General features: G+C 44.0%; 1 protein-coding gene across 9 annotated transcripts in view; it reads left to right on the top strand.

Annotated features, from left to right (window-relative positions):
- The window catches only part of LOC105493997 (synapsin III), a 550021-nt gene that overhangs the window by 115417 nt on the left and 410019 nt on the right, over positions 1-24585 (top strand). For all 9 annotated transcript variants that reach the window (XM_024796611.2, XM_011762037.2, XM_011762038.3 and 6 more), the window contains one exon: positions 5441-5532. In XM_024796611.2, the coding sequence (XP_024652379.1) occupies positions 5441-5532 (92 nt within the window). The remainder of the gene's footprint in view (positions 1-5440; positions 5533-24585) is intronic.

The raw sequence follows: 24585 nt of genomic DNA, 5'->3' as shown, positions 1-24585 counted from the left end.
TCATCTCTCCATTTCTGCGTCTGTTTCTATTGGTTCATTTCTCCTTGTTTTGGGTCATATTCTTCTGCTTCTTTGCACTCCTGGTAATTTATGATTGAATATCACTACTTTTACATTGTGAATTTGATGTGTTGGGTGCTGGGTTTTGTTAGATTCCTTTAAACAGTGGTTTAGTTTGTTCTGAGATGCGGTTAAGTTATTTGTAATAAACTTGATCCATTCAAGACTTGCTTTTAAACTTTTCTTGGGACAGATCTACATGGAGTGATCAATTATTCTAGTTTTTCTGGGATTAAGGAGTTTTCCAAGACATGGGACTTTCACTGTAAAACTGGGATTGAAGGGTTTCTGAGAAATGGGACTTTTGGTTTTAAAGCTGGGAAAGCCCAAGGCAAACCAGGACAAGCTGGTCATCCTAGACCCAGAGCATGCTGTTGGCCAGAGATAATTCAGTCCCACTATGAAATTTTGAGTAACCTACCCATTTGACAAGGTCTTTACCCTCTAGCTGGTAAGCACATGGGTTATTCCCAGCTTTGTGGATTCTGGAGATTGTTTCCTGATGGCTTTTTCCTGGCCTTGATTACTTTCCTTTCATGTATGTTCAAATTAGTACTCAGCGAAAGACATAGATCTCCCTGGAGTTTGTGAGGTTTTTTGTCTGTTTGTTTTATTTTTTCTGTGCAGATCCATTTTTCCCTATACTCTCCTGCAAATTTTAGCCGCCATGGCTACCCTGAACTTCAATCTATGTATCCTCAACTCAGTGAAACTGATGAACTCTGTATTCTCCCATGCTGTTCTGCTGCCTGGAAACTGCCTCTAGGCAGTAAGCTAGGATAAACATAGGGATAATTTTGTTCGCTTCCTTTTTACAGGAATCATAGTCCTGAAATGCCTGTCGTCTAGTTCCTGAAAACTGATACATAATGTAGTTTGTCTGGCTTTCTTGTTGTTTAAGATGGGAGTGTATATGTAGTCTCTGGTACTTCATTGTTGCCATATGCAGAAGTCTTTACATTTCACACCTCAATATATTTTTTAAATGTATATGTTATAAATACTTGAAGGAGTTGTTCTTTTTCCGGGTACACCAGTTTGGATGCTTTCAGTTTAAGCTTACTAAGACAATGGAATATTTGAAAATAATAATGGCAACTGTTTACTGAGTCTCAGCCCTGTGCTGGATGTTTCATATACATTGTCTTGAATCATCACAAAAACATTTAAAGATAGATATTATTGATATCATTATCTCCATTTTAAAAGTGTCAAAATTGGTATTTAAATCGGTAATTTAACTAAACTCATCAGCTAGTATATTGAACAGCTTACACATGAATATAGTCTCTTGGAGTACTCATTTGTCCATACCACAGTGCCTAATGTGTAGTATTAAAATGATATCACACCGGCTGGGCACGGTGGCTCATGCCTGTGATTCCAGCACTCTAGGAGGCCAAGGTGGGTGGATCGCCCTGAGATCAGGAGTTTGAGACCAGCCTGATCAACATGGTGAAACCCTGTCTCTACTAAACATACAAAAATTAGCTGGGTGCGGTGGCAGATGCCTGTGATCTCAGCTGCTTGGGAGGCTGAGGCAGGAGAATTGCTTGAACCCGGGAGGCAGAGGTTGCAGTGAGCCAAGATCACACCGTTGCACTCCAGCCTGGGCAACAAGAGCGAAACTCCATCTCAAACAAACAAAAACAAACAAACAAAAAAAGATATCATACCAAAAACCGTAGAGGTCAAAATAATTTGTGGTGAAAAGGTTAGCTCTTGCAGAAAATTTAAGTAATTCTGATAATAGCGTTTTTTGCGATATAGGTGAATAACTAATGTGTTATTTTGTTTGTGTGTGTGTGAGAGAGAGAGAGAGAGAATGAATCTGGGTGCAGATTTCTATGTGCATGTTTTTGGTGAAGTGAATAAAGGAGCTTTACCTGGCCACATTGACCTTCTTCAAGCCCTGGTGACTTTGAATATGATACTGAAATTGCGTTCACTTCCCAAAGTTATTATTTTAATTTCCTAGGCTCCTAGGGCTGTTCTAACAATTACCATAAACTTAGTGGCTTACAACAACAGAAATGTATTTTCTTCCAGTTCTGGAGGCCAGAATTCCCAAATCGAGGTTTCAGCAGAGCTGCATACCTCCTGAAGGCTCTAGGGGAGAATCCTGCCTTGGCTCCTCCAGCTTCTAGTGACTCTCGGCATTTCTTGGCTTGTGGCAGCATCAGTCTCTCTGCTGCCGTCTTCCCATGGTCTTCTTTCCTGTGTCTTTCTGTCTTTTCCTCATCTCTTCTCTTCTAAGGACTTGCTAGTGGATTTAGTGTGCCTCCCCGCAAACTCTCACCAATCTAAGATGATTTCATCTGATATCCTTAACTGGATTACATCTGAAAAGATCCTAGTTCCCAAAGAGGTCACATTCACAGGTATCAGAGGTTAGGACTTGGACATAGCTTTTTGAGGAATACAATTCATTTCACTATTGTTTTTATGAGAGCTCTGAGAGTCTTCCAAATGGCTGCTCTTTCATATTCTACCAGGGAGGCTATCAAGCTGTCTTGAAGGAAGGTGGTTTGGACACCTCTGTGTTCATTTCCAAGGTGTTGAAGGTTTTAGACAGTTAAATAACAGAAGCATGCCCTTTTACTTTGGTAGGCCAGCTCTCCGCTTGATCCCACAGAAGCTGGCTACCTTGCAACCCAGGCAGTTATCTCCTGTAATTATTCATAAACCACAACTGAGAAATAACTCTAGACACCCACATCCGAACAAGATGAACCCCTAACTTGTACATCCAAGCCTGAGTGTGACTTCTCTCCAGGTATCTCTCTTTCCATTTGGGCAGCAAGACAGCCCTTGGGTCCTCACCACTTTTGAGTCAGAGATTCTATCTTCCAAGGTTCTGTTTCACTCCTTCTCTGCATATATTTGGTGACCAGGTATCCTGTTTTGTAACTTTCTTATAATGTCTTTTTATCTGCACACGTAAGCAACAACTTTTCTTCTTAATTCTTCTTTGTGACCTCGCCAACTAAGAATCTTGAACATGATGGGACTGAATGTTTAAGGCATTAGACTTAATAACTAGGTCATTACCACTATTTACTAACCTGGACTCATTCACAGTGATCTTTTCTTTTCGCCTTGCCACAGCATAATGAGGTTATTAATTACAGCAAAAGGTGTAAGTACTCCCAGTTTGCTCTAATGCTGTCTGGGGAAATGGCTGGGTCTTTGGTCATAATTCCTGTTAGATGACTCCAAGGAGATACAGTTAAGTTGCCATGAAATGATATTTCCCTTCTATGTAAACTTGTTTTTTCTTTAAATGGGTTGTTTTTAGGTCCCTAAAATTCCCAGTTATAATCCACCTAATGCCTCCTTCGGCTGAACAGTGGAGGCCATGGAATGTGACAGTTAAAAGCACAGGCCTGGCTGGGCATGGTGGCTCACACCTGTAATCCCAGCACTTTGGGAGGCTGAGGCGGGAGGATCACGAGGTCAGGAGTTTGAGACCAGCCTGGCCAACATGGTGAAACTCCTTTTCTACTAAAAAAAAAAAAAAAGGGAAAATTAGCTGGGCATGGTGGCGGGTACCTGTAATCCCAGCTACTCAGGAGTGAGGCAGGGGAATTGCTTGAAACTGGAAGGCAGAGGTTGCAGTGAGCCAGGATCGAGCCATTGCACTCCAGCATGGGTGAAAGAGTAAAACTCCATCTGAAAACAACAACAGCAGCAACAAAATACAGGCCCCAGAGCCACACTGCCTGGGTTTGAATACCAGCCCTGCTACCTACTGTATGATGCTGTGCACATTTTTTGAATTTTTTCTGCCTCCATTTCCTCATCTGGACAAATGCGAGGATTAAATGAATTCATATATGTAAAATGCTTAGGCCAGTACCTGGCACATAGTGAGTGCCTCATACATGTGAGTGATTATGTTCATCCATTAAACCCAAATAAATTGCTTTTGGCATCTACTGTGTATAAGGCACAGTTTGGTGCTATGCACGTTAGCCAGTAGCATTATAGGTTGACTTGTCACCGCCAAAATTCATATGTTGAAATCCTAACCCACAGTAGAATGTGACCTTATTTGGAAATAGGGTCTTTAAAGAGGTAATCAAGTTAAAATGAGGCCATTAAAGTGAGGGTAGTGTATATGACCAGTGACCTTATAAGAAAAGAAACTTTGAATATAGACGGAGGACAGTGTAAGGAGACACAGGGAGCAGATGGCTGTCTACAAGCCAAGGAGAGAGGTCTGGAACACATCCTTCCCTTACGGCCCTCAGCAGGAACCAGCCCTACCAGCACCTTGATTTAGGAGTTCTAGCCTCCAGAACTGTGGAGAATGAATTTATGCTGTTTAAGCCACCTATTACAGCAACCTTGGGAGACTAAGACAGATGTCTTAGTGAGATTATAGTGAGAAATCCCAGGGAGCATGTCATCTGGTAAGAAGGATGTATTCCATGGGACTCTGGTTGTAAGCAACAGAAATCCACGAAAGCTTGCTTAAACCAATAGGCAACCCAAAAGATGAACTCACAAAATCCAAAGGTAGGTCTGTAGGTGGCACGTAAATATCAAGTGGGCTTCCCGTCACTTGCCCCTGTCCCCTCTCTTGGTGACTGTGACATTCCTCTCTCTCTCTCTCTCTCTCTCTTTCTCCACCCTGGTTTTCTGTGCTTCGCCAGTGCAAATGGGAGAAAACATGGTCCTAAATAGCACCCAGGGTTGTGCATTACAGATACAACCACCTAGAAAGAAACTGCATGACTCACTCATCAGTTTCAAACTCACAGGGAAGAGTATCTCATTCTTCCACCCTGAGTCAGATGCTTACCTCATCAACCGTGACCAAAAGGGCAGTATGTCAATGAACAATCATGGTGCTGCTGCTGTAACCAGATGGATAGAGCAAGAGGAGGGGGCCATTTCCAAGAAAAGAAAACTGGGCATATGACCAGGGTGGGGGGTGGCTCCATTAATAGAGATAAATAATCACAGAATTATGATGCCATACTACTGTACAGCATGAAGGTAAAAAATTCTAGAGAAAATGTCCCATCAAACAGCATCTGGCATGTTCTAGTCTTGGAGCTGGAGTTGCTTCTTCCACCTTCAAAGAGGCGGAAATTAGCAAGGATTAAAAGCATAGGTCCTTGAATCAGAGACCATATGGGCTTCAATCCAGTTTGGCCTTGTATTAATTGTGCTGCCTTGGACATGTCACCAGGCCTCTTAGAGCCTCAGCTTCCTCATCTTTCAAAAAGAAAGATGAAAATGTCACCGACTTCCCAAGTTTGAGGTGAGCTTTAAAGGTGTATTTGGCACCTCTAAGTACCCAATATGTGTTAACCATTGTTACCACCATTGGTATTTGATGAATCCTTTTTTGCTTTGCTTTCTTCTTCAGGCTGAATTCTCAGAGTTGAACCTAGCAGCCTATGTTACCGGGGGCTGCATGGTGGACATGCAGGTCGTGAGAAATGGGGCCAAAGTGGTGAGGTAAGTAGGACTAAAATATGCAGAACCTTCTGAGAATTGCATATGTAGAACCTCATGTAGTCCACCCCTCCGTCCACTGCCTGCGACCTAACTCCTATGCTACATGTACTTTCCTATACAGAATGTCTGCTTCCCAGGTGTGGTTGCAGTAGTAATGACCAGCGGCACATATCATAGGGGCAGCGCCTGTGGTGTCCCCAACTGAGCCCTGGGCTTGGAGAGAAAAGACTTGGGTTCCATTCTGGCTTCGAGGCTCTGCTCTGGCATATTATTTAGTCTCTTGTGTCCTCTGCTTCTCATCTGCAGCATGATGATATGCACTGAAGTTAGAGGCTGCTAAAGTTTACAGAAACTCACTTATATGACAGCACCCTGTTAACTCTAAAGTGCGGTACGAATGGAAGGCTTTATTAGAATAAATGAAATTCAGCTTCCTGAATATGGCAGACTAAGTGTTCATAGAATCTTCTCTGAGGAGACCAAAACTAAAAGCGCTAGATATATAATATGTTCAAAAAAATCTGTTTGTAATTTATGCTGAATTGGAGAGCAAGTGAGAGGTTTATTCAGAAGCCAGAAATGACAAGAATGTGTATATCCATAGGTGAGATAAGCACGTGCATAAATACATTGCTATCTACTTAAGTACCCAGAGAATGATACACACTAGGTCTTGTGAGGGTTTAGAGAAGGAAGAGATAGGATTCAGATTTGGGAAAGGAGGAAAAACAGGAAGAGCTTTGAGGAAAAGGTAACATTTGTTCTGAGCCTGGTCCAATGGTAGAATGTGGACATTCTCAGACTGGGTGTAGAGAAAGAGAAATATATCCTAAGAGTAGGAAACAGCCTCTGCAAATAAAGACAGATCCAAAAAAAAGGTGCGTGATGTTTGGTGTATTAGTCTGTTTTCATGCTGCTGATAAAGACATACTCAGGACTGAGTAATTCATAAAGAAAAGGAGGTTGAATGGACTCACAGTTCCATGTGGCTGAGTAGGCCTCACAATCACGGCGGAAGGTGAAAGGCGTATCTTACCTGATGGCAGACAAGAGAGAATGAGAGCCTGTGCAGGGAAACTGCCCTTTATAAAATCATCAGATCTCTTGAGACTTATTCACTATCATGAGATCAGCATGAGCAAGAGCTACCCCCATGAGTCAATTACTTCCCACCAGGTCCTTCCCACAACACATGGGAATTGTGGGAGCTACAATTCAAGATAAGATTTGGGTGGGGACACAGCCAAACCATATCATTTGGGAAATTATGATAATTCAACTAATTCAGCTCATTCTTTATTGAGTACCTACTGTATGCCATGAAAGACATTACATGTCTTCCTATTTCTGGTAACAGTGGGCTAGGTCATTTGGACCAGCTTTTTCCCTGAAAACAACTTAAAAACTGATACTAAATAATTACAATCTTTAAAGGCCTTCTAAGAGTTGGTGTGACAGTAAAGAATTACCAGGAAGAGACTGATGGGAAAATGAAAACCCAGAGAGGTAAATAAGTACAAAGCCACCTGTATCCTGAGAGTATTCGCTAGGTCAGCCAAATTTGGAACAGGTTTTGAGAGCTTAGTGGAGGCAAGGAAGACAGAAATCAACACTCAGGGCCACTCAGAATAGGGAGTGTAACAGTAGACCCTCTCCACAATAAGCTGAGATTCCCCAAAGGACTATACCTTCTAGGTGAACAAGAATTACAAGTAGGTGAGCCCTCACAAGTACTTGCAGCTTGAATTGCAGTTTGAATAACCCAGCCCTCCAGGAAACCTCAAGCATTGAACTTGGTTTATGGTGATCCCAGACATGCCAGAAATAAAAGCAAATCCTGTGTAAAGGAAGGCACTTTCAAGCTAGACTTCAAATGATCCTTCAGATAATTTTTTTGTATCATAGCTAGCACGTAGTCAAAGATAACCAGGTGAAACAGAAACAATAGACAATGGAGACAGAACCTCAAAGACAGAAGACATTAGAATTATCAGACAGATTATTTTTAAAAACTATACATATCAAATTGAAAAAAATCAAGTTTGGAGATATCTGCAGAGAAAAGGACACTACAAAAAGTGATATAACCAGGTTTTTTTCTTTTTTTTTGTTTTGAGATGGAGTTTTGCTCTTGTTGCCCAGGCTGGAGTGCAGTGGCATGATCTTGGCTCACCGCAACGTCCATCTCCCAGGTGTAAGCAATTCTCCTGCTTCAGCCTCCTGAGTAGCTGGGATTACAGACATGCACCACCACACCCGGCTAATTTTGTATTTTTAGTAGAAATGGGGTTTCGCCGTGTTGGTGAGGCTGGTCTCAAACTCCTGACCTCAGGAGATCCACCTGCCTCGGCCTCCCAAAATGCTGGCGTGAGCCACCGCGCCCAGCCGATATAACCAGTTAGAAAACACACACACACACACACACACACACACACACACACACACACACACAACACTTCTAGAAATGAAAACTACAATAATCAAAATTATTGTGTTTAACATCCAGTAGACACAGCTGAAAAAGTGTTTATGAAATGAAAGGTACAGCTGAAGAGATTATACTGAACGAAGCACAGAGAGAAAAAGATTGGAGGTGCAGGAAAGACTATTGGATCCTAGGAGAGGGTCTAACATTCATTTCATCAGAATCTCAAAAGAGAGAGGTAAGAGAATAGAGCAGAGACAGTATTTGAAGAAATGATTGTTTTGTAACAAAAAACAGAAGCTTGGCAAATTTCAAGCAGGATAAATAAAAATAATTCCACACCAAGACTCGATAGTGATATTTAGAAAGAAAAAGCCAGAGGGAAAAAGGCAGATTACAGATGGTCCCCAATTTATGATGGTTTCAGTTATGATTTTTTGACTTTATGATGATACAGAGCGACACTCATTCAGCAGAACATTAATAAATTTCATGAGATCTTCAACACTTTATTATAAAATAGGCTTTTTGTTCAAATATTTTGCCCAACTGTAGGCTAATGTAAGTGCTCTGATAATGTTTAAGATAGGCTAGGCTAAGCGATGACGTTTGGTAGGTTAGGTGTAATAAATGCATTTTCTTTTTTTTTTTTTTTTTTTTTGAGACGGAGTCTCGTTCTGTCGCCCAGACTGGAGTGCAGTGGCGCAATCTCGGTTCCCTGCAAGCTCTGCCTTCTGGGTTCACGCCATTCTCCTGCCTCAGCCTCCTGAATAGCTGGGACTACAGGTGCCCACCGCCATGCCCGGCTAATGTTTTGTATTTTTAGTAGAGACGGGGTTTCACCGTGTTAGCCAGGATGGTCTCCATCTCCTGACCTCGTGATCCGCCCGCTTCGGCCTCCCAGAATGCTGGGATTACAGGTGTGAGCCGCTGCGCCCGGCCAATAAAGGCATTTTCAACTTAGGATATTTTCAACTTACAATGGGTTTATTGGGATGCAGCCCCTTCGTAAGTCAAGGAACATCTGTACTTTTATTAAAGTAACAGACTAGCAGCTTCCTGAGAACAATGGTGGAAAAACGTCTTCAGTGTGCTGAGAGAAATTAATTGCCAGCCTATACTTCTTCCCTTAGAGAAACATCTTTTATGAGTGATGGCAAAACAAAAACATTTACAGACCTTCGCAAAGGGAAACTATAAAGTATGAATGTACTTTAGGCAAAAAGAAAGTGATCTCAGACTAACACAGAACTGCAAGATTATGTGAATGGCAAAGAAGGTGGTGTTAATAGGTATTGTCTTCAAAAGACAATAAAATAATTTTATGGATTTAAAAATATGTGAAGGATTAAAATATACAACAATAAGTTAGTAGAGATTGAGGGTAAATGGAATTAAGATGTTCTGAGGCCCTTGTATTGTCAGGGAAGAAAGTAAACATGGCCAGGTGTGGTGGCTCACGCCTGTAAATCCCAGCACTTTGGGAGGCCAGGTGTGTGGATTGCTTGAGCTCAGGAGTTTGAGACCAGCCTGAGCAACATGGTGACACCCCATCTCTATGAAAAATACAAAAAAAACCCCAGCAGGGCGTGGTTGTGCACACCTGTAATCCCAGCTACTTGGGGAGGCTGAGTTGGGAGAATCAATCAAGCCCAGGGAGGTCAAAGTTGCAGTGAGCCATGATGATGCCACTTCACTTTAGCCTGGGTGACAGAAATACCCTGTCTCAAAAAACAAAACCAAAAAAAAAAAAGAAAGTAAATATATTGATTAATAACAGGCTTTAAAACCAACACAGGTGTTATAAATAACCCAAAGTAAATGGTTGATTAACACCCAGTATATCAGCAGGTCTGAGCTGCTATCATTCTGAATTGCTTATACAGCAGTGCTAGTTATTAAAATATTGAAATTTTTCTATATGAGTTGGTAAACAGCCATTGCCTTGAGCCTGCTGAGTGCCTTCAGCCACCCTAACCCCATGGGACTGTTCCTGTGTCCCCCAATCCACCACACTCCTGTCCCCAAGCCCATATTCTTGTTTTCCCCTGGCCAGAGGATGCCCAGACATTGTAGGGAAGAACCTCAGAAGTAGTAGTGGAACCCCAGAGAGTGAATGCCTGGTTTCTCCCGTCTCTTCAAGGCTATAAATGCCTGTGCATCTTCTGGAGTCGCCCTCTCATGGTCATTTGTGAGAACTGCAAACCCCACAAAGTACCCTGGGAGTTGTTCAATATTTGTATCACCAATGTATGTATACCAATAATTACATTAAATGTAAATGGACTAAATGCACTAATTAAAGAGAAGGGTTATCAATGTAACTTTTAAAAAATCCAAATGTATTCCATTCAAGACATTCATCTAAAACATAAGCATACAGAAAATTTGAAAGTTAAAGAGGAAAAATATACCATGCAACTGTGCAGCAAAAGAAAGCTCACAGATGCAACTGCATTAATATCTGGGGGAAAATAGACTCCCAGGTGAAAAGCATTACTAGGGAAAAGGAAGTAATTTATTATGATAAAGATTCATTTACTGAGAAGAAATAATTTTAAATTTATAAGCACTATATAAAAATACCTCAAGATACACTTCAAAAATGGATAAAACTAAATAAAGAAATAAAGAAGTTCCTGATTATTGGAGATTAGGAGAATAATGCTAAATATGTAAATTCATGTACTTCTCCTCAGCACCCTCATTTTGAATACAAGAACTGTAAAAAGCCTAAAATGCCATTGTTTAGGAATCTGTGCTCATATTTGGTATTTTTTGTACTTGTGTCCTACTTCCTTATTTGGAAGAGTGGCTGAATCTCCTTCATTTGTAACAGGTAGAAACAAGAACATCTATCCCGGCTGGGCACGATGGCTCACGCCTGTAATCCCAGCACTTTGGGAGGCCGAGGTGGGCAGATTGCTTGAGATCAGGAGTTCGAGACCAGCCTGGGCAATGTGGCAAAACCCTGTCTCTACTAAAAATGCAAAAATTATCCAGGTGTGGTGGTGCACGCCTGTAGTCCCAGCTATTTGAGAGGCTGAGGCACGAGAATCACTTGAACCTGGAAGTGGATGCTGCAGTGAGCCTGGATGACAGATTGAGACCCTGCCACAAATAAAAAGAACAACTATCCCATTGGTCCTCAAATTTAGCTATGGATTAGAATCACCTACGAATTATTTTAAAATCCTGATACCCAAGCAGTGTCCCAGACGCATTACACTAGAATCTCTGTGGGTGGGATTTAGATATTGGTATTTTAAAAGCTCCCCTGGTGATTCTAGTGGCAGCCAAAGTAGGAAACATCCCCAGATTGTTCTCATGGTGGCCCTGCACTGGGGCAGGATGGGCTGAAAAGCTGAGGACACTCCTAGGTAAGCTGCCTGAACACAAGAATCACTTTGCAAAAATAGACCTCTCCAAGTCTTATTCTAGACCTGCCATATTCTTCCTGAATTTACAACATTGTTTACAAAAATAAAGTTACAGAAATGTGCCAGGTATTTGTTAATCGGCAGTTCTTCCAGCATTCGGGAATGGCAGGCTTTGAAGGCAGTTGTTACGAGTTGAATTGTGTTCCCCTCGAAAAAGATAAAGTCCTAACTCCTAGTACCTAAGAATGTGACCTTACTTGAAAATAGCATTGTTGCAGATGTGATGATTAAGGTGCAGTCATACTGGAGTCGTGTGAGCCCTTAATCCAATATGACTGGTGTCCTTATAAGAAGAGGGAAATTTAGACGTGGGGAAAATGCCATGCAATGATGGAAGCAGAGATTGGGGAGATACGTTGACAAGCCAAGAATTGCTGACGATCATCAGAAGCTAGGAGACAGGCATCCCCTGCTAAGCCCTCAGAAAGAACCAACTCTGCTGCCAACACCATTTATTTTATTTATTTATTATTATTATTTTTTGAGACAGGGTCTCTCTCTGTCACCCAGGCTGGGGTACAGTGATGTGATCACTGCTCACTGCAGCCTCAACCTCCCGGGCTCAAGTGGTCCACCCACCTCAGCCTCCTGAATAGCTGGGACTACAGGCACATGCCACCATGCCTGTCTAAGTTTTAAATTTTTGGTAGAGATGGGGTCTTGCTCTGTTGCCCAAGCTGGTCTCGAACTCCTGAGCTCAAGTGATCCTCCCACCTTGGCCTCCCAAAGTGCAGTCATAAGCCACCGTGCCCAGCCTGCCAACACCTTGATTTTGGACATCTAGCCTCTAGAACCATGAGAGAGTAAATTTCTCTTGTGTTAAGCTATTAAGTTTGTGTCCATTGCTACAGCAGCCCTAGAAAATGAATACAGCAGTGCCTCTTGAAATTTAATGTGCGTACACACACCTCTTGGAGATCTCATGTTAAAATTCAGATCTTCTGGCCGGGCGCGGTGGCTCAAGCCTGTAATCCCAGCACTTTGGGAGGCCGAGACGGGCGGATCACGAGGTCAGGAGATCGAGACCATCCTGGCTAACACGGTGAAACCCCGTCTCTACTAAAAAATACAAAAAACTAGCCGGGCGAGGTGGAGGGCGCCTGTAGTCCCAGCTACTCGGGAGGCTGAGGCAGGAGAATGGCATAAACCCGGGAGGCGGAGCTTGCAGTGAGCTGAGATCCGGCCACTGCACTCCAGCCTGGGCGACAGAGCGAGACTCCGTCTCAAAAAAAAAAAAAAAATTCAGATCTTCATCCATTAGGTCTTCAGGTGGGGCCTGGTATTTTGAGTTTTCTTTGAGCTCCCAGGTGAAGCCAATGCACCTGGTCTTGCTGACTCAGTTTGAGCAGCAAGGATGTGAACAAGCTCCTAGATGCTGCTGGTGCTGCTGTTGGAAGATCACATTTTAAGTAGCCAGGGCTGTGAAGACGGTACCAGTATAGCTAAAGATCTGGGTTCAGGAACCCATATGGCTGTAGAGATTTGTTCTGTCTCATGCCCAGGATGGTGCTTACAACCTCAGCCAGGTAGCTCGCTTTAGCAAGATTTGTTGCAGGATGTCAGACCCACGAGAATGTGCACACACACCAAGTAACCTGTGACTCAGTGTGTCCTGCAGCAGGGGGAATCAGTAGAATCTTCCAAAGTACCATTTTATCCAGTAATCCCATTACGAAGTATATACCCAAAGGAATATAAGTCATTCTACCATAAAGACGCATGCATGCGACAGTTCACCGCAGCACTCTTAGCAAAGACGTGGAATCAACCTAAATGACCATCAGTGGTAGACTGGTTAAGAAAATGTACATGTGGTACCACCATGTATTTGTGGTACATATACATGGAATACTATGCAGCGATAAAAGGAAGGAGATCTTTTTGGGAACATGGATGGAGCTGGAGGCCATTACCTTTACCAAAGCAACACAGGAACAGAAAACCAAATACCACATGTTCTCATTTATAAGTGGGAGCTAAATGATGAGAACTCATGGACACAAAGAGGAGAACAACAGATACTGAGGCCTACTTGAGGGTGAAGGGTGGGAGGAGGGAGAGGATCAGAAAAAATAACTATTGAGTACTGGGCTTAGTACCTGGGTGACAAAATAATCTGTACAGCAAACCCCTGTGACACAAGTTTACTGGTATAACAAACCTGCACATGTAACTCTGAACCTAAAATAAAAGTTTAATAAACAAATAAATAAAAACAGTGGAATCTTTCACAGGCATATAGGGCCATAGCAAATCCTAGCTATGGTCTCTCAAAATAGGAATGTTAAACAGTGCTCTTGACTTGCTGTGTATTCTTTCAAAGACGCGTAGACATTGTATTGAAATTGCCTGTAAGCACTTCCAGTATGCATTGTGACCAAGGTCTAGATCTCCTGAAGTCTTGCTCACAAGGAACACCTTCAGGGAAGATGATGTGATGGTTAATTTGCCAAGAGGGCTGGTAAAACGTTATTTCTTGGTGCGTCTATGAGGGTATTTCTGGAAGAGTGTTTGAATCAGTAGGCTCAGCAAGGAAGATCTTCCCTCATCATGTGGGCAGGCAGCATCCAATCCACTGGGGGTCCCACTAGAACAGAAAGACAGAGGAAGAACTAAATCTCTGTCTCTCGACCTGGGACACCTATCTTCTCCTGCCCTTGGACATCAAAGCTCCTGGTTCCTAGGCCTTCAAACTTCAAGACTGATGCCAGCAGCCACCCAGTTCTCAAGACTCCAGCCACAGACTGGAAAATTATACGGTTGATACCCCTGGTTCTGAAGCCTTCGAACTCAGACCAAATCACACTATGAGCTTTCCTGTTCTCCAACTCACAGCCAGCATCTCGTGGAACTTGTCAGCCTCTGTAATCATGTGAGCCAATCCCCATAATGAATCTCTTCTTCGATATATCCTTTTAGTTCTGTTTCTCTGGAGAACCCTGACTAATATAGGTGACCAGGATGGATGGCAGAGAAGACCATTGCTGGCTTTCTCCAGCTTCCATTCCTTCTGCTTTGGCAAACAGCACCTAGGATTCCACTGAGGTGACCCCCTCCCCAACTTGCAATCTGTGTAGTGTGTGCAGCTGATGGCACATGACCGGCCCTAGTCAATTGGAATATCTCATTGGGACCCAAGCCAGGCCAATGCCAGAACTCTTGGATGAAAGGCACATGTGTTCTGCTGGGACCACTGAGGGTGGGATGTATGTCTGGAGCTGCTGGTGGCCATCTCTCTCCTTGAGTGAACAATCTGCCAAGAATGAAGCCAAGGTAAAGGAACGCACAGCCAAGCAGAGAGACGATGCCCTAATGATGTTATTCAAGGCTCTGAATCCGGACTCATCCCCAGACTTGAGCCAAAAAAAATCCCTTTTTGTTTAAGCCAGCTTGAATTGCACATACAAAATTCATGAACTTTTATTTATTTAGCAAACACTTTTATAGCATTTCCTACGTGCTAGGCACTGCTCCAAGCCCTTAACATGAATTAACTCATTTCATCCTTTCAACAGTCCTATAGGGTGTGTGCTGTTCAAATCACCATTTTATAGATCAAAAGGCTGAAACACCAATGGACGGGGTAATGACATCCAGTTCTCCAGCCAATAAGTGGTAAAGCTAGGATTCAAGCACAGGCAGTCTGGCTCCAGGGCCTATGTGTGGCAAGGGGCAGAGCTGCCTAAAGAAGCCATATGTTTCCTACTATGAATGCCACGCAAGAGTACAATTGAACAACGACACGGAAGAAAAATATGGAGAGGATCCATGCATCTGACTTTTAGGTGGGGCACAAGGAAAAGTCAGTCACCACTATTAATGGTACCTGGTGCACCAGGGCTGTGCTAAGTGCTCATCATAGACGGTCTTATCTAGTTGTTACGAACCCATGAGATGGTCTAATAATAATGTAGACAGCCAGTATAGCCTGAAGGTTAAGAACTCAGTTCTGGAGCAGGCTGCAGGCTGCCTTGATGGACATCCCAGATTTGCCATGGTGACAGAAGCTGTGTGACCGTGGGCAGTAACTTATCTGCAATACTACTACTACTACTACTTCTACTACTAATAATAATAACAATACCTCCTCATAGGGTTGCAGTGAGGATTACATGAGTTAGTATAATGTGAAGTGCTAAACACAGTGCCTGGATCAGGATAATCACTAAATTAAGTGTGTAATAATAATTATAGCCCCATTTACAGAGGAAGAAACTGAGTCACAACTGGGACAATTAAATAATTGTCATTGATTTCATTGCCCCAGATCACACTTTTAGAAAGTAGCACCACTTGGATTTGAACCCAGGTCTCTGAGTCTATACCAAGTGAATTTCCAAGTGTCTTCGAATCTTTGTCCACTCCGCCAGCCTCCGGTCCTGTTGAGCCCACACCAGGCTGGCGTGAGTGGACACTCAGTCTCTGTACAGAAAGCAGCAGTATGTAGAGATTTCTCCAGGGTGCAGAGTGAAGCTACAGCTCATTCAGGGTACAGTATGGGAGCGTTGCCCTCCCTTAAAAATCTATTGCTGAGGTACGAGAATTTACCTCTCTGAGCCTCAGTGTGTTTTAATCTGTAAAAGGTAATAATATTATTTTGCATAGTTTTTGTAAGGGTGACATGAGATGTCATCTATGAAAAGTTTGTGCGTTCATTCCACAAACATTTATTAAGGACCTACTATGTTCCAGGGACCACTTCAGACATTGGGTATTGTATCAGACAGGAACCAGGCAAAAGACAGAATTCACCCCTAAGTGGTCTAAATAAAGAGACTTTAATGAAGTGGCAACTTATAAAAGAGTGTAAGGGGCTAAGGGAACGCAAGGTATTTAGAATCTAACAATAGAAGGAAACCGTTATCATCCCTAGGGGTGAAGGGACAAAAGGGGAAAATAGAATTTCTAGACTAAATCTAGTAGGTTTAATCTAGACTTGAGCAGGAGAGCTGGTCATTGCTATAACTGGGGAGGAACTCAGCCACCTCCAGAGTCATGGCACTAAAGCACGGTGGGCACTAGAGAGAAGTACCACCCCCCTTCTCTCCCTCTGCCTTCCAGTCTCCTGCTGGGGCCTCATTTTGCCAAAGGCAAGCAGAAACCATTCAACAAGGGAGCTGAGTTGATGCTGCCCACAGGGACCCATCTCCTGTAGCTCAGCAGAGCAGAGAAGAGTGGAAAAAGCATAGAGTGGGGTCAGGAGGGCACAAAAAGAGAATATCTCTTAGGGGACCAGTGAACAAAACAGAGCAAGTCCCTGCTTACAAGGTCAGATTCTAGGAGTGCTTTGTAAATGGCTAAGCATTGTACACAAGTTGGTTAAATCACCAGTATTTGCAGCAGCTGCATTGATAGCCCTCCTTCTTCTGGTTTTTGTCCAAACCCAAACCCAGAGTAGCCGGCCAGCCAGCTCGAGGTGCTCAAGCGCAACCCAGACATCCAGGTTCTCTATTTAGAAAGCAGAGCAGGGGCCATCCTGGGGCATGTTAAAATTCATGCTTTGTGGGTACCTTGGCTGTTCTGGTCCCAAATTCTAGCCTGGCTCCACAAGGGAGAGATAAAAAGGGACAGCCATGTTTATACAGACAGAGGGGATTGCAAATACAGGGCAGGAGAAACCAAGAATGAAAAACACCCGAGGAGGCAGACGTTAATGAGGCCCCAATCTAATTACGCAAGTCCCGCTCTCAGTTTCCAGCATTAGGCAACACTAAATTACAGGCACCCGTTCAAACCGCAGCGGCTGATAATGTGCATCCGCTCATTAGAAGGTCAGACCTCAGAGAGGCCTGAAGAGCAGGAGCCAGGAAGCATCAGTAACGCAAGCCCTTGAGGAAAGGCATTAGAGACTCTCAGATGCTCCCCCTCCCCAGCTCCCACCAAGGCTTACTGTTTGCAGGGAGGATGTGTGGGGCAACAGGGAGATGCATGGGCTTGTCCCAGAGGAGGGGATGGTCTATAAAAATCTTAGAGTTCCAGAGTCAGAAGAGCCCCTTAGACTTTTCTACGTGTCCCCATTTTACAGATGGGCAAACTGTGGCCTGGGGAAGAGAGAAGGGTGGCTTTTCCAAATCCTCCCAGCATATCAGCTCCTGAGCCACAGTCAGCCCTTGACTCCTGAATCTCTACCCTGGGACCTCTCTAACATCCCATCAAGAAACTTAATTTTTGTAATAACATTTCTTTACTCCTTATTTCATGCATAATTGCTCAGATTATTCTGGGCTTCCTGAACTTTTAATTTCAAGTTCCAGATATCCATTCATTCAACAGAATTTATTAGAGGCAAATTCCAAGTGCCAGGCTCCAGCAAACATTACATGGAACACGGTTCCTGCACTCACTCCCAGGTACCTGTGTGTGTTTGGAAAAGTGTTCCTTTCGTCTCTCCTAAATGTTTCCGTATGCGTTAAGCTGCTTCCTCCTTTCCTTCCTTTCATTCATTATGTGCCAGACACAGAAGGCACAATGGTGAACGAAACAGACAATAGCTCCTGTGGAGCTGATACTAGAGTTGCAGAAAACAGTCAGTCAATAAGTAAGCAGATAATGTGGGCTAAGGGCAGGTCATGAGAAACGGGTGAAGCAAAAAGAGAATACAGAGAAGTTGGTATTTGAGGTGCGGGAAGCAGGGAAGGCCTCCTGAGGAGGTGACTTGAAGAAGAGGGAAACAGAGTGAGCAGAGTGAGCCTTGTGTGTATGGGGAGTGGACCTTCCCCCTCTCTCAACTTTGGGTGGACATGCACACAGGTAAGTGGCAGCTTGGGGGCCAATCGAGGGAAGAGAGAAAGTTAGAGACTTCCTTGGCTTGGCGAGTTCCTCACTCTTATCCATCAAGATAGTGCTTCTGTGCCCGCTTCTCTCATCCCTCCCTGAAGTTGAATTTGGTGCCCGCCTCTGAGCTCACAAAGTGTCTAGGACTAGCCCGAGTAGGCAGCCTGGCTTCATGACACAGAGGCCACCTGTGTAGGCAAAGCAGACCGCCTGGGCTGGATCCTGGCTCTGCCTTCTCCAAGCTGCAGAGCCTTGGGTTGGTCACTCCCTGTTTCTAGCTCTTGGCCTCCTCACCTGAAGTGGGGACAGAGTCCTCACTTCATAGATGCAGTATGTGTAAAGCATGTCCATGGTGTCTGGTGCACCAGTTTGGCACTTGCTAGCTCTCCTTCTTCCTGAAACATTTCTGTGGATGCGACCGCTCTCACCCATGCACCTCCTTCTGAGTTTCTGATCTCATGTCCCCTCAGGGAGACCCTGCCAGACCATACTGTCCGCACTCTCTAGGCCCAACTACGCATTTTTTTTCCTTCAAACATCACTGCCTGAAATGATTATAGCTAGATCGCTAATACAGAGACATATAACATTAAATAATATGTAGTGATATAAGATATGCTATTGTATAATTTATTTTGTTGTTTCTTTTCTAGAACAGGTCTAGATAGCTAGAAAGATTGCTTTGTTCCCACTGTATTCCCATATCACACGTCAGGTTCTCAATAACTATTTGTTCAGTGAAAGAAGGAATGCACCAGCCCTTCACCAACAGCTATGTGTTCTGGTCTTACTGCTCTTCCTGTACTATAACTGGTTCAGGAGGGTAATTATTATTTACTTCCCCCGTCTCCCCCTGGATTGAACCTTCCTTGAGGATCAAGTTAAGCTGTTTTTCCGAACTGTGGCCCCAGCACCTGGCACAATGCCTAAATCTTTGCAGAAGGCATTCATGACCAGCTGACTCTTTGCATGAATAAGAATCCTACAACTCTGCAAACTGAAAAGCTCACGGCTGAGGGGAGTCAGGCCTTGGCTTGCACCAGGCACAGACTTCCTGACAGCACACCACCCACAGCATTCTGTCCCCAGGAGGGGATGGGGTCTGCAAGGCCAGGCACTTGGGGTCGTCCAGGGGCCCAGCAGAGCAGCCTTGGAGGGGGAAGGCCCCATCTAATCTCTTCACCCAGGGCCTCTGCCCTTGCCACTGCCGGAGAAAGCAGGATCCCTGGGGACTTGCAGAGGTGGGGCGTGGGAACGGGAAGAAAGCAGCACAAGAAAGAGGCAGTGTGAGCCTGTAAAGCGATGCCAGGCTCCGCTGCTGTGCACCTCCAGCCAACAGGCCAACGGCAGATCTGCCAACTCCCCTGGGAGAGAGAGCTCGGGTCCGACAGAGAAAAACAGTGTGGCTCCTGATTCCCAGAAGCACAGAAACTGGGGATGGGAAAGACTGTGAGGCCACTGGCTGCGCCCTGCCGACCCTGCGCACTTTCCCATGTGCTGGAACCACACCCGGAATGAGTCCAGCTCTGGGTCCCACTTCACCACCCCCGGAACCTGTCCTGCCCTGACACATGCCACTGTGGGAGAAATTGCCCTGTGGCCACTTCAGACTTTTGGCCTTGGCATCCTGGTGTCTTCTCATTTTCTCATTCAGAAGCAATCACCTTTTACTAAAAGGCTGTTGGGTGCCCGGTACTTCTCAGTGGTAGGACATTTCATCCTCCCTTTGAAAGAAATGAAATGTCGTTTTTCTGAGGGCACATAGCTGACAAGTGGAGGAGTGGAACTCCAGTTCTGATATGATTTCATATCACATGATCCTTCCACCTGGTTGGCACAGCTTAATACTGGAAAAAACACTAGCATTGGTGTCTGGCAGTCCTGGGTTCAAATCTTGACTTCCCGTTTGCTGTTTGTGTGGCTTTGCACAAGTAATCTTACCTTTCTGACTCCCAGGTTCCTTAACTGTAAAATGGAAAGAATGCCTCTTTTTGAGGACTAAATAAGGAAGTCTTTCAATTGTTAGTGCCTGAAATATAGCGAATGCTCTCTGAATGTTCCCTCTACCCCTGCTTCATCTCATACCCCACAACTAGTCTTGTACACCCTTCCTGGTTCCCTGAGATGAGCCTCATGGGGAGAAGAGTTGGGGGGAGACCATCTTAGGGCCCCCTTCTCACCCAGGCAACACAGTGTAGTGAGGAGAGCCCCACAACAGGGATGGAGTGCTCCATTTACAGTTTGCATTTACTGTTTTCAGACTCTCCATCTTCATTTAAAATGTCCATCTGCTTCCTGAGGGCTTGTTGATCCACTAGTTTATTGACATTCAAACCTTTCGTGATGAGAATAATTTAGGAAACTTCTGCCCTACTTACTAAAATGCAAATGCTTGTGCCCTGGTACCAGAAAGTCAGATTCCTGGTTCAGACCCAGGAGTTTGCATGTTTTTAAGCTTCACCTAAGTGACTCCAACACCAGGGGTCTACAGACCCCACTTTAAAAGCCATTGCACAGCTAGCCTGGAAAAAATAGCAGCATCTAGGCAACTGAAACAGAGAATAACATGTTGTATGATTTTATTTTGTTCTATGTGGTTTTAAAATAATGTAGAAATTTTAGCAACAGTCATAAACCAAGAAAAAAAAATTGAACTTGCCTAGAGAAGATATAGGTTCACAGTCTAGCTCAACCACTTACTGACAGTAATTATTTCCTTTCTAGATCTGTATCCTCATTTATAAAGTGGAGATTTGTATAAAGTTTTTTGTGGAACAGACTACTCCAAATCTTTGTGGCATAAACCCACGACCATTTTATTTGCTTTCAATCTGTGGGCCAGGAATTTGGGCAGGGATTAGCTGGGTGGTTCTTCTGCTCCATGCAGTACTTCCCAGGATGACTCACTTGACTGCATTCAGCTTGTGGCTTGGCTGGGCTGGAAGGTCCAAGTAAGCTTCACCTTCAGTCTGGTACCTTGATGCTCCTTCACGTGGCTATTGAGCTTCCTCACAGCCATGCGATCTCAACATAGTCAGATTTCTCATGTGGTAACTGGTTTTCAAGAGGGCACATTGCAAGAGGGGCAGAAGCTGCAGGTATCTTAAGGACCAGCATCAGAAGTCACACAGCATCATTTCTACCTCGTTCTAGTAGTCAAAGACAGGCACAGGGAAAACCTAGGTTTAGGGACACCCCACCTCTCAGTGGAAGGAGGGCCAAATAATTTGAAGACATGCTAATCCACCATTTCCCCCTTCAATCTGTTCTCTACACAGCAGCCAGAGTTATTCTTCTGAAACTAAATCAGATGCCAAATGCATGTTTAAAATCCTACAAGGGCTTCCCATCCCTCTTAGAATGAAATTCACAGTCCTAACTATGGTTTGCAAAACCTCATATGATCTAGGCTTCTGCTGCCTCTCTGCCCTCCTCCCCCTTACCCACAATGGTACTTCCATCCTTTGCTGTTCTATGTAGGTCAAGCGTATTCTCTCCTCAGGACCTTTGCACTTGCTATTCCCTCAACCTGGAAAACTTTTCCCCTAAATATTAACATGGCTCACCCCTTCACTACATTTTGGCCTTGCTCAAATATTACCACTTCTTTCTCTGACCATCCTATCCAAAATAACACAGGTGGATCTCTATACCCTCATCCTGCTTTATTTTTTAGCAGCCCTCACTGCTACTGCTACGCTTGCTTATATGTTCCTTACCCAACCTCTGGCACCAGAATCTAAGCCCCTTGAGGGCAGGAATTTTATCTGTTTTGTAAATAATTCACTCCATCCCTAGTACCTAGAATGAATGGCACTATTTGGGTTGAATGAATAAATCTTTTTAAAATTTATTATACTTTAATACCTGTGGTACATGTGCAGAAGGTGCAGGTTTGTTACACAGGTATACATGTGCCATGGTGGTTTGCTGCACCCATTAACCCATCGACCCGTTATCTACATTAGGTATTTCTCCTAATGCTATCCCTCTCCCAGCTCCCCACCCCCCAAATAGTCCCCAGTGTGTGATGTTCCCCTCCCTGTGTCCATGTGTTCTCATTGAATGAATAATTCTTATAGCCTGCTTTAAGAAAAATAATTTGCGCTGAGCCTCCCTCCCCCACCAGACTGTCAGGTCCCTGTAGGCAGAGGTCAGGGACCTCTGGGGAGAAGAGTTGGGGGGAGACCATCTTAGGGCCCCCTCCTAAGTTGCTTTCATCTTTGCAGCCACCAGCTGCAGCACCTGGTTATATGAGGACTGTTGATTGGGACCTTAGTTTGAGTCCCACTCTTTGCTTGAAGCTCCAAACTGACTCTTTTAGAAATCTCTATAGCCTTCCTTTGTTTTCAAAGATGTATCAAGTTCTTATGATTTGCCATGTAATGTGATAAGCTCTGGGTTCCACTCACTAGAGCTTCCATGATTTTCCAACTTAATCCTCAAAACATCTCCACATGATATGTTCTGTTACTATCCGCATATTACAGATTGGGAAACTGAGTCACAGAGTAGCCAAATAACTTGCCCGAGGTTACCCAAAAAGTGGAGGAGCCAGAATTTAAATCTAGGCTGGCTTACTCTAAATCCATGCTCTTAACTTCTATACCATGCTGGTTTCTACGTGATTGAGTCCTTGACTCTGACTCTTATTTTTTGTGCTATTTCAAAACTGGTCTAAGCACGCTCATCCCATTTCCTCTGTTGACTGGGGTTTGTATCTTTTGATTCTCTCTTAAGCCAGCACTGTCGCTTACATTGGACAAGTTAATGAATCTTGCTGTGTCCCAGTTTCCCCAAACACAAAATGGAGATAATAACAGAAACTAACTTAAGTTATGGTTGGGAGAGTGAAATGAGCTAATTCACCTTAAGCGTTTACAAGCATGCCTTGCAACAATGCCATATAGTCAGCACCCAATAAATCTTAGCTATGATTATTATTGATTATCATCAAAGCACAAAACACAATTTTATGCTTGGATCATATGCTTGTTTTGCCTTTCTTGTTAAACAGTGAGACTTTTGCTGTTTTTATTTGTTCCTGTCAATAAACAGTGAGACCTGCCACAAAACAGCACCACAGGATGCCCACTGTGCCCGCACAAAGAGCTCTTGTGTCCTGACACCTTTTGCGGCTCTTCGCATTGTCATTCTTCGCCACTCCGCCAGCGTGAATTGAACGCCTGCCCTGTGCCAGGCTTTCTGTGAGGCATTTCCCCACACACTGTGTCACTTTATATTCTTGTCCCCATATCACAGATGAAGAAACTGAAGATCTCAGAGCTTCTGTAACTTGCCCCTAAGAGCCCAGCAAGAAAATAGTAAAACCTGACTGTTGCACATTCTCCTCTGCCTGCCCCCCGTCTCTTCTCTACACAGGAGCCAGAGTTTTTCTGTTTTTTTCTTAAAAAAAAAAAAAAAATTAATAGACTTGGCCGGGCACGGTGACTCACGCCTGTAATCTCAGCACTTTGGGAGGCCGAGGCGGGTGGATCACGAGGTCAGAAGATCAAGACCATCCTAGCTAACATGGTGAAACCCCGTCTCTATTAAAAATACAAAAAAAAATTAGCTGGGCGCGGTGGCGGGCACCTGTAGTCCCAGCTACTCTGGAGGAGTGGGAATGAATGGTGTGAACCCGGGAGGCGGAGCTTGCAGTGAGCCGAGATCATGCCACTGCACTCCAGTCTGGGCAACAGAGCGAGACTCCGTCTCAAAAAAAAAAAAAAAAAAATTAGTAGACTTTCAGTTCATGGCAAAATTGTGCAGAAAGTACAGTTGGCATAGGCCTCTGCATCTACACGTGCAAAGCTTCTCTCCTTCACTATTCCGTACCAGAGGGGTATAGTTGTTACAATTGAACCTCATCTACACACCATTGTTGTTCAAAGTCCGTAGTTGACATCAGGGCTCATTCGTAGTGTTATTTAGTCTATGGGCTTTGGCAAATGTGTGACATGTATCTACCATTGCAGTATCATACAGAATATTTTCACTCCCTTAAACATCCCATTCCACCTGTTTATCACTCCTTCCACCCAAACCTTGGCAACCACTGATCTTTTCACAAACTTCATCTAGTTTTGCCTTTGCTAGGATGTTATATTGTTGGAATTATTCAGTATATAGTTTTGTTAGAGTGAGACACTTTTTTTGGGACAGAGTCTCGCTGTGTTGCCCAGTCTAGAATGTAGTGGTACAATCATAGCTCACTGCAGCCTCAATCTCCTGGGCTAAAGGGACCCTCATGCCTCAACCTCCCGAGCATCTAGAACTACAGGTGTATGTCACCACCCCTGGCTAATTTATTATTATTTTTAGCAAAGATCGGGGGAGCTCACTATGTTGTTCAGGCTTGTCTCAAACTCCTGGCTTCAATTTACCCTCCCACCTTGGCCTCTCAAAGTGCTG

The sequence above is a fragment of the Macaca nemestrina genome, chromosome 15, assembly GCF_043159975.1.
Source record: "Macaca nemestrina isolate mMacNem1 chromosome 15, mMacNem.hap1, whole genome shotgun sequence".
NCBI classification, from domain to species: domain Eukaryota; kingdom Metazoa; phylum Chordata; class Mammalia; order Primates; family Cercopithecidae; genus Macaca; species Macaca nemestrina.
Note: the sequence above shows the minus strand (reverse complement) of the source record. Positions and strands in the feature narration are given on the sequence as shown.